The 10,018-nt window shown below is 38.2% G+C and overlaps 1 protein-coding gene across 2 annotated transcripts; it reads right to left on the bottom strand.

Moving 5' to 3' along the window:
* Nucleotides 1–5,831: 5,831 nt before the first annotated feature.
* On the bottom strand, nt 5,832–8,134 carry LOC108973568 (probable DNA double-strand break repair Rad50 ATPase). Of its 2 annotated transcripts, none has more exons than XM_018940920.1 (5): nt 7,591–8,134; nt 7,134–7,309; nt 6,887–7,071; nt 6,029–6,244; nt 5,832–5,973 (listed from the first exon to the last, which is right to left on the bottom strand). In XM_018940920.1, exons 1-5 carry the CDS (start codon nt 7,977–7,979, stop codon nt 5,899–5,901), a joined length of 1,041 nt encoding a protein of 346 aa, XP_018796465.1. In that variant the 5' UTR covers nt 7,980–8,134; the 3' UTR covers nt 5,832–5,898. The 2 variants fall into 2 exon arrangements, with proteins under 2 accessions (XP_018796465.1, XP_018796467.1); XM_018940922.1 differs by having other exon boundaries at nt 5,832–5,958.
* Between the last annotated feature and the right edge of the window lie 1,884 nt (nt 8,135–10,018).

Here is a 10,018-nt window from a genome sequence, read left to right as displayed (position 1 = left end):
GAAAAAAATTAGGCATGCTTAGCATTCCATCGCCAATTGCTTTGCCGATTTGCCACATACATATGTATGTATAACATTGCAACAGCAAAAGCAACTGCCACAAATCGGCTTTGCCTTTTACACACAAAACAAGTAAATACGTGAACATCTATCAACTCACATGCACTTTCTAATGTTTTGTTGCAACAAAGTGTTGCTGGCTGGCACTGCAACCAGTTACTTGCAGCACTCGCAACGATTCTAATTCTACCGCAAAGAATCCAACCAAGGCCGCCGCCGTTCAGCTCGCTAAGCAACAGCTGCCTGTGCAGCTAGGCGCGCCTATTATATGGGATGTTATGAAAATGTTGCATGCAACATTTAATGACTGTACAATGAACGCGAGTGTACGTAGCACCAAACAATGTACGCGCAACATCAGCACATTGCAACGCCAGTCGTTTGGTGCGCATTTGGTGGCATGCCGTGCCGCGTGCAACAATTTTGCTGACTGCAATCGTGGTGCTTGGTCGGTTTAGTGGCCATAAAAGCAGCGTTGCGATGACATCATCAGTGTGCACAGATTTTAACGGAACATTTTATACCAGGCCAGCAGCATGCCATAGCACGCCGCACGCAACAATGGGTTGCAACGTCGGTGTGTCAGTGATTATGTTGTGCCAAGGTGAACCGCCAAGCAAGCTGCCTGGAGCCCTTAATATTCCACACACGCGAATGTAAAATCACTACAAAGGGAGTTCTTGCGCATGTAGCAAGAGTTCATTAACTCACATACCTACCTTAAGCGTATACCCAACGCGCATTTTGTTCGATGTTCGAGACAGACCTTAGGATTTCGACTTTTGGGATTTGTTAACTAATGAAAGTGAAAAGTAGAACTTAGAAACCCGTCTGCTCAATGGAAAATCTTATATGGATTAAGTCGTAAATCACAAAATAGTATTACATTATGGGTTTATCGATTACTTACAAGTATTTCAGTATCCGAATTGTTCCGACGAGGTCGGTCGGTCCGTAAGTAGTCTTACCAGCAGGTTTGAGTCAAGCAAAGCTTAGACTACGATATACAACGTGATCGTGGTATCTCTCTCACGGGATGTCTGAAAGTAACAACTGTTTTGTAGGACAAGCAAACTGATTGATATCTTAACCAGTTTCAGGAACCGAGCTGTTCCGACGAGATCAGTCGATCCGGAAGCGATCTTAGAGGTGCCAAGCCAAGCATATATTAGAAATATTATCAGAGTGAGTATATTTTAACGAGGAGGCGACTGTGTGATCGCTCTCACGGGATGACTGAAGGTTACTGCTGTTTTGTAGGACAAGCAAACTCGCCGATATGTTAACTTTGCAATGAACGGCAGTGTCATTGCTTGGCTTTATTAGGATCGTTGGGTACATTTTTCATTTGCTATGCATCGGCCATTGGCAGAGTCGCACAAGATTACCAAGTAAATACGACAAAACGGCTGAAGGAAAAACACGAGCGGCAGTGAGGCAGAGCAATTGGCAGCAAGCGTGATGTAGCAATGAAGCAAGCAAAGGCACGTTGTCGTTTGTAGCATAGCCCTTATTGCGCGCATTGCGCCCCTCAACATCCTACTCCTGCAGTAAACACTTTAGCGTTTAGGCCCTACAATCTACACGGCTGCCCATTCGGTGTGCTGTCTGTTTCACTGCATCGCCTTTGATAGCGTTGCCACAACGCGCTGACTAAGCGCTAACTAGCCGCTCCCTGCGATTTGGCCGGGAGTGAGTGAGCTTGTTTTTCGGGTTGAAAAAATTTTCAGCTAACAACATGTTGCACTAAATTAGGTAGTACGTTTCGCCCTACGCGCGTCCGATTTAGATGCGTCGCCACAATTTGTGGTATGTAGCCTAGCCCTATAAAGCGCCTGCGGCCGTCAATAGGGTGGAAGGTTTCAGCGATTAGAAATCCAAACAGGACATCAGAAATGTGGAGGCCGACGACAGCATGCGGTTGCTGCTGCTGGCGGCAACTGTTCGACTGTTGCTTGCAGTATTTGCCATTTACCATCTGTCCGCCAATTCGTTTTGCGCTCTTTTGCCTTGTCTGTCTGTCCGCTACCACCGCTGTTGGCATGTACCTGCATGTGTGTCTATTTGGTGTGCATGGCCCTGCAATTGGCTCTATATTCATTTATGTGTGTTGGCTGTTTTAGCTGTAAATGCGGCATGCCACCGTCTGTGGCATTGAAAGGTTCTTCTAGCCTTCGGTGGTAAGTAAACACGGACAAGCCCTTTATTAATATCACAAAACATGTCTGTAAAATTAAAGCAAATTAAGTTGCAGTTGGAGCGATGTTGTGCGCATACTTGCGGTCTGTATGGCAGCTCTTGATGTTGCAACAAAGAAGCGTGCCACGTTGACGCGCAGCGTTCGCTCATTTATTCCTGCTATTTTTCGCATTTCTGTGTCCACACATACTATAGGAATACAAAATAGCTTTACAATATTGCAGCCGCTATTAGGCGGCAAGTAATTGAAAGCTCTTTGGCATTTACTTTTGTTGCAAAATATAGAAAATGCTTGATGTCTAAATGCAATGGACGTTTAGACCGCGCCGCGCACCTCAGGTTGTTTGCGATTGAGATTGAAAGTAGCTGCCGGAGGCAATGAAGTGAAGTGTTGACATGTCGGTGTCGCAATCAATTAAAGCAACTCATGTTGGGATTAAGCATTTGCAGACTAAAGTATAAAATATGAGTGGAGGTTCTTATAAACGCGCTAATATATGCATGCAGACGCAAAGCAGTCGAAACAGCTTTTAACTCAAATACTTACGAGTGATCAGAAACGAATATCCTATTTGTGGCCCAAGCAGTTCACGACTTCTGACTTTAGATCAAGTATCCTCTGGGTAGCCAGCAATTTGAAGGCGAGCCGTATTGCTTACTTGACAGAGACCAGGTTCTACAGCTAATCCCAAGATTAAGACAACTTTTGTATTACTAAAGCCAATCCTTTAATGATAACAAAACGTTCGGGATATGAAGGAAATCCGGAGCCTAAGCCCCCTTTCCGCAGACCAGTCACATATGCTTTAAATAGGTTCCGACATTTCCTTGTGGATGTTACAAACATGGTAGGAAATTTTATATTTATACCCTGTTCAGCATATAAGCATTCTGATTTATTGATAAAGCATCTTAAACCCATCACCAATCAGCTTAGGCGTTTATATCTACAGGGTTTTCTAATAAGACGGATATGATTTCTTTAAACAAAAAAAAAAACAAAATACACTTATTAATTTTTTTTATTTTTTTTATTTTATTTTTATTTTATAAAAGCTTACATAATAATACAATTATTATACAAACTAAGAAAATACGCAGCACTAGCATCATGGGCTATCGGCCGCACTTATTAATTACATTCAATAATGATATGTAAGATCTGAATATAATATCATAAAAATTACCTCCGCGACTTCTTTTGCAGGAACGAATTCGATGAAGCTACTTTTCGAGTACTTTTTTCACTAAAGCAAATGGTATATCATGAATAACATGTTCAATATTGACTTTTAAATCTTGAAGAGAGTCTGGTTTATTACTGAAGACCAATGACTTCAAATAACTCCACAAGAAGGAGTCTAATGGTGCTAAATCCCAACTCGTGGCGGCCATACAAAGAAACAACTTCTTCAAATCACGGCCAATGTGACTTTTCATTTGCATTTTTATTTTGACAGAAGTACGTACCGATGATTCTACCAGACCAGAAACCACATCAAACTGTCAATTTAGTAAATAAATCATTTGTGAATTTTCTTCGTACCAAAATCGGCAGTTTTGTTTATTTTCTGTACCACTCAGATGAAAATGGGCCTCAATGGAGATGATGGTTTTCGTAAAAAAAATCATTATCGTTTTCAAGTCAAGGGCTTCAGTTCTTAAATGAGATACATTTTATACGGATGCAAGGCCAAAGCCTTTCCCAAAATGCACCAGGTTGTGGTTTAAAAACAACAACGACAAATAAATTCGAACTGTGTTATTGGAAATTGAACATTATATAAAAAACATGTACACTCGAAATTTTCAAAAATTCGACGTATAGCCAGCACAGGTGAACGATTATTTTTTATTACGTCTCCTTGTTGTGTGATGGTCGATGTTTTAGACTTGAGCCCGCAAAGGCGGAACTGTGACTGAAAATGTTGAGATGATTCGACCTCACCTTCAACTTCTACAAATAGTTTCCATTAAAGTTTTGATTCTAGTCGTTGTCCAACATTTGTTTGCAAACAGTAGGTTAGTGATTCAGTACGTCCAAAAGACAACCGAAGGCATTCTACTGATTTTGTTAAGTTTTTTAAAAAGGCACTACAATTAAATTATATTCCCTCATTATGGAGGAAAGTCAAAGTAATATTTATCAAAAGCGGGTAAAAGCTCTTATACAAGTCCAAAGAATTTCAGATCGATTAGTCTTTCGCCGTTCCTCTTAAGAATAATAGGCATACAAATAGGAATCAAGTTAAACACAGAAAAAATTACAGTTGCGCCGCATTCGTTTTCTATAGGAAAATCTCCGAAAACAGCACTAAACTCAGTGGTAGAGAGATAGAAAAATCTCTGGAAGAAAAAGAAGATATATCTTCTAATCCTTTCTTGGCATAAACAAGGCGCTTTCATTAACATAGACTTATATATATGGGCATTTCTGAATCTCTCGAGAAATTGATTTACTAGATGCCCGTGGGTAGGTTAATAATTTTAACGCTGTGATCTTCAATGACATGTAGATCTGCCACTACTCTGGATTTTAATAATGAATGAAATCGCGCTACACAGCAGTGGTAGGGCCAATTTCGAAATACGTCATATTCGAAAACACATATGTGGTAAGGCAAATGGAAAACATACAAAAATCAGTTAGTATATGCATCATTGGAGACCTTAGAACAATGTCAAGTCAGGTACTAAACATTTTACAGTTACTATCCACAGATTGGTTCTGCAAGCAATTAACAGAAAAGTCGCCTTTTAGACTGAATCCTCCTTATTAGTCGCCTGTAATAAAAGGTATTCTATGCCCGTTTCTCCCCAATAATACAGATTTTTGAATTTCGGTTCCCAATGCTGTCTCCCTTTCAGAGAACAATGGGAAAGGTGTAGGGTGGACATTGACACTTGGATAAGCATCTAAACGAATGGGTGCAAATTAGGTAGCCGAGTTGAATGTGGTGCCTTCAGCAAAATTAGATACCAGAATCACCTTCCGTCTACCAGACTACTGCAGTGTCCTCCAAGCGGAGATCACAGCTTTACAAGAAAGTCTTATTTTTCTAAAAAAAAAAAAAATAGTTGGGCTTCCGCAAAGATAGTAAACTAATGGTTTGATCTGTTAGTGAATCTAACATCAAATTGCACGAATAACGTACAATGAGTTGCAGAACAGGTTTGGAACCCGTAAAACAGTTGAATCCATCAGAGCAGACACCGCTCTAGAATTAGACTACCTCTGGCTACTTAGTCAAGCGACCATACAAGTCTTATCACGTAGCAACTCCATATCATATGAGAGTAAAATAACTCTCAGGTGTTGTGTTGAAGAAATTATGAAGCTGATTTACACCACATCACTCGAATATTATTGTAATAGATGAAATGTGCACTAACTGCGAAATTAGAAAGCAAATGAAGAGATTGTCTCGTCAGCGACTGAACATGCTTGAAATTGAATTGCAAAGGACACGTTCGGTATACAAAACGATCAGTTCGTTTTTTGGAACATTTTGCTTGCTATTTTTCATAGAATATGAATTAATAGACGCATTATTTTTAAGTTAAATATATTTTAAATTGGTATATAATACCCAATATATAAAGATGCATTCCTGGAATGTAAATAGCGATTCACATTTACTACTTCGTCTTCTTCTTCGTATTTTTATTTTCCAATGGTTGTGGGCTCTCCATGTTGCTCTGCGAAATATTACTCTACAAAATGTATACATTGTGCTTGAGCGTTAAAATAAAGCTATCGCTTGATTACCTGTTCGCGGCTGCGATGAAGGCGTTTTGACTTTTTCTTCTTCTGACGTAATACATTGGCGATTTCTTCATTGAAGCGAACAATTTCTTCCTCCAGAAAGCTGCGCTGAACACGTAACTTTTCGCAATTCGCACGCTTGATGGCCAACTTGTTGGTTATGTCATCGTATTCCTTCGTATATTGTGTACCCAATTCGTCTATGCGGGTTCTATATTTCTGCAACATTTAAATTTTACTATATGAAAGGTCATATGCCCAATATTATAACAAAATAATGAAAATTAGTGGTGAGAATTTTAGATAATATAAGGTAAATATTACTTAACTGTTATATAAGGATCATCTAAAGTGGCAAATAGGTGTTATAGTTAAAACCCCGACTTATAACTTGCACTAAAGAAAAAATACTGAAATTTGAATTTTTGGCAGACATTTTTTACAAGAAAATTAAAAGGTCGCGACAAAAAAATGCGTCCTTCAAGGGTTTAAGAATTGTATCTCGAAGACACGTGTAAAATTTCATGAAGGTCGGTTGATTAGTTTCCGAGAAACCTTTGCCAACCGACTTCAAAAACGGTGTTTCGAGAAAAATGCATTTAAAGACGGCGCACATAGCCTAGCTAGCCTCGAGCGCACAAAGGCTGTATCTCAGAAACTTTTACTCGGATTAACTTGAAAATTTCGAACAATATTCTAGAAGTGTTGTAAAATTTAATAAAAGAAAAAAAATATGACTTTTGAGACCCGTAAACCCAGTTTCCTACTCTTGTATGTTCTCAATCAATACGTAGGAGTCTTATACACTCAAATTGGTTAGGATAATTCAATAAAGGAATTTGCGCTAATTGCGGTACCTACATTTGTTTCTGCATACAGAGCGTTTATTGTACACTGCGAGCAATACTTCTCTACACGCATTAGTTCGTTATATCTATCGATCTCTTTCTGTAACTTATTCTGCTCGATTAAAGTCCTATCCTCAAATTGTTCGACCAGCGAGTTTTGATAGCGTATTTGATAACGCGTTTCGATGGGGTCGTAAGCTAAACAGTTTGTACTTATGTAATTTTCATTGTAAATGTCTCAAAAAGTTTCCAAAACTCACCAATACTTTCAGAAAAAATATGTTCCAACACATTTATTTTTTTGCTAGCGTTTTTATCATCCGTTTTCGTAAACATTTTTTCATGAACACGAACACATAACTCTTCATTCTTTTTAGCATTGTTCTTTAGCTGAGTTCCCATAATTTCTGGTAAGTCTATTAATGTCAACGCTGATCTGTAAATGTAGTTTTGATAACATAGAATTATTGCTATAAAATAAGGAGATCAAACGTGAAAAATCTTTCTCCTGAGCGTAATCGGCTAGTCGCTTTATATTACGACTCAAGCGCTGCAGAAAACCCTATTATTCTGAGCCTCATGAGAACCATGGCTTCAAAAGAATGTTCCTCCTGCCACCTTTCCTGACTAATACCAAAAGCCAATAATTTTATGGCTCGAAAGACATTCTCTGTGGGTGATGCTTCTATTTATAGATATACTATATGTTCAACTTACTTCAACTTTTTAGCAATGGATTCTGTTCGCAAATTCTGTCCAGCAAAGATTTCATGTAACAGCTTTGCAAATTCCAATAATTCTTCTATATCAATTTCCAGCTTTCTCAATCCCATACAACTTTTCGACATAGTTCTAATGAACACCTTAAGCCAAACCAAATTATCCAATTTCAGTCGAGCTTCAAAATCTTCATTGGACCAACTGAATAATTTGTAAGGCGTTTCTACTTTATATGCCTCTTCCTCATCGCAAATAAGTGTGTGGTGAAGTAATGAAAGTCGGCGCTGCATATTTGCAAACATTTTGTCGATAGCCAATTGCTTGATAACTGGAGAATGTTCAGTTTTATTCGGGAATTTATCTCTGGACGCAGGAGATTTCAACATATTTTTATTTTTTATTTTTGTAGTATATTTCAGTTTTATTACACTCTTTATTAATTATATATATGTACAAAATATAAAAGGATATATATCCAAATGTCAATCACGCTGTCTTCAAAGTTGGTTGTATAAATATCTAGTGAATGCTGCTTATCGGCGTTTTTTACATGAAAGAATTAGAACTTTATTTTAAGCTTTCGAAATGTTATCGTTTTATTGAGAGAATTGTCAACGTAAGGAAAAAATAACCTTGAACAAGTGGAAAATTGCATAAATAAAGACTTGTTCAGACAGTGGTTGGAAAAGTCGTGATTTGCTTCTCCGAAAGATATCTGTTGAATTAAACCCGCTTAGGTAAATAACTAAAGTAATGTCTTTTTAGTCTACTTAATTCAATTTTTATACCCTCAACCGAGTACATTAAGTTTGACAAGAAGTTAGTAGCATCGAAACATCGGAAACCGTATAAAACATGACTATACATTCATTTCGAGGTTCCCTAATTGTTTAAAGCCAAACACAGAAACTTCAAATCTAATGGAAATTATTTATTACCATTTAAAATAACATCCTTTGGAATCTACAGCGTGGGCCCGAATAACTGCCGCATTTTTTTGAATTTTTTTACTGTTACATTTTTGTGTTCCTTATTTTATTGTGAAATTAATTGAGTACTTTTTTGACCTGTTCAGTAGCTCTTAAAACTTGTGAACGATGGAAGCAAAAGAGACTTAGTGCAAAAATTACATTTGCAAGGCAAAACGACAGGCGAAATTGTTAAATCGCTGAAAGACATTGATGTAAACCGGAGATTTGTCCAACGCACTGTGGCGCGATTTAAGAGAACTGGAAATGTTAAAATATCCAAAAAAAACCTGGATGAAAAGGTAGTATAAGAACACCTGAGCTGGTGAAGAATGTGCGTGAAAGGATAAGGCGAAATTGTGCTAGATCAGCTCGAAATCTAGCCAAAGAGCTGAAGGTGAGCCGGAAAACCGTCCGATATGTTTTAAAAGAGGACTTGGGACATAAACCTTACAAAAGGAAGAGGATTCATGGCCTTACGGTGCGTCAGAAGAAAATGTGACGGGAAAGAAGTGGTTTATTGCTGCAGCGGCATGCAAGTTGCAATATTGTGTTCTCTGATGAAAAACTATTCATTTTGCAAAAAAGTCACAATCCCCAGAATGATCGCGTGTATGCAACAAGTATGCAGGATATCCCAACAGATAAATTAGCCGTTCAGAGATATCAAAACACAACATTTGTCATGGTATGGCGGGCCATATCCAAAAACGGCGCTCCTTTTTATTGAGAAAGGTGTCAAAATCAATGCACAATATTACTTGGATGGAGTGCTTGTCAATCATTTTTACGCTCATGCGACTCAGCTTTTCGGCAACGAACCATATTGCTTTCAGCAAGACTCTGCTCCGGCTCATAAAGCAAGAATTGTTCAGCGCTGGTGGAAGGATAATTTGCCATGTTTTATTCCGATTGATGAATGGGCTCCATCTTCTTCGGATCTGAATCCATTTAATTTCAGTATATGGGAATACATGCTTGACAAATTAAAAAATTTGAAAAACATAAGATTGGATCAATTCAAGCGTCTTTTAATCAAAATTTGGGACGAAATTCCAGATGAAGTGCATGCCGCCTGCAATAGCTTTCAGAAACGTTTGAAGCTGGTAAAAAAATTAAAGGTGAACGATCTGAACTTAAGCAATCCTAATATAAGCCAACAGACTTTATAATAAATAAAATTGTTTAATTGCTCAAAATATCAAAAAATAAACTTTTTCTACAAAAAATAAAGCTCGACAGTTATTTGGGCCCACCCTGTATTTTTTGAAGATTATCTCTTTCAATTGTTGACCGCGGCTACGTCTTAGATGGTCCATCCGTTGGGTACAATTTCCGATGACTCGTTCGAGGCGTAGGTTTTTCCATGATGTAATGACAAACAATACTGAAACAAAATAGTATAACAGCTTGTCACGACTCACGCGTGATCTATCAAAAAAACATCTGGTTCGAGT

This window comes from Bactrocera latifrons, unplaced genomic scaffold (assembly GCF_001853355.1).
Source record: "Bactrocera latifrons isolate USDA-ARS-PBARC rearing strain unplaced genomic scaffold, ASM185335v1 scaffold_49, whole genome shotgun sequence".
NCBI classification, from domain to species: domain Eukaryota; kingdom Metazoa; phylum Arthropoda; class Insecta; order Diptera; family Tephritidae; genus Bactrocera; species Bactrocera latifrons.
Note: the sequence above shows the minus strand (reverse complement) of the source record. Positions and strands in the feature narration are given on the sequence as shown.

Excerpts from the sequence above, each read along its gene's own strand:
- LOC108973568 (XM_018940920.1), bottom strand. The coding sequence starts at position 7,979 with ATGTTGAAATCTCCTGCGTCCAGAGATAAATTCCCGAATAAAACTGAA. Across the intron at positions 7,072-7,133 it reads TATTTTTTCTGAAAGTATTG|CTTACGACCCCATCGAAACG; the intron begins GTGAGTTTTGGA and ends CAAACTGTTTAG. Across the intron at positions 5,974-6,028 it reads TTCATCGCAGCCGCGAACAG|AGTAATATTTCGCAGAGCAA; the intron begins GTAATCAAGCGA and ends TACATTTTGTAG.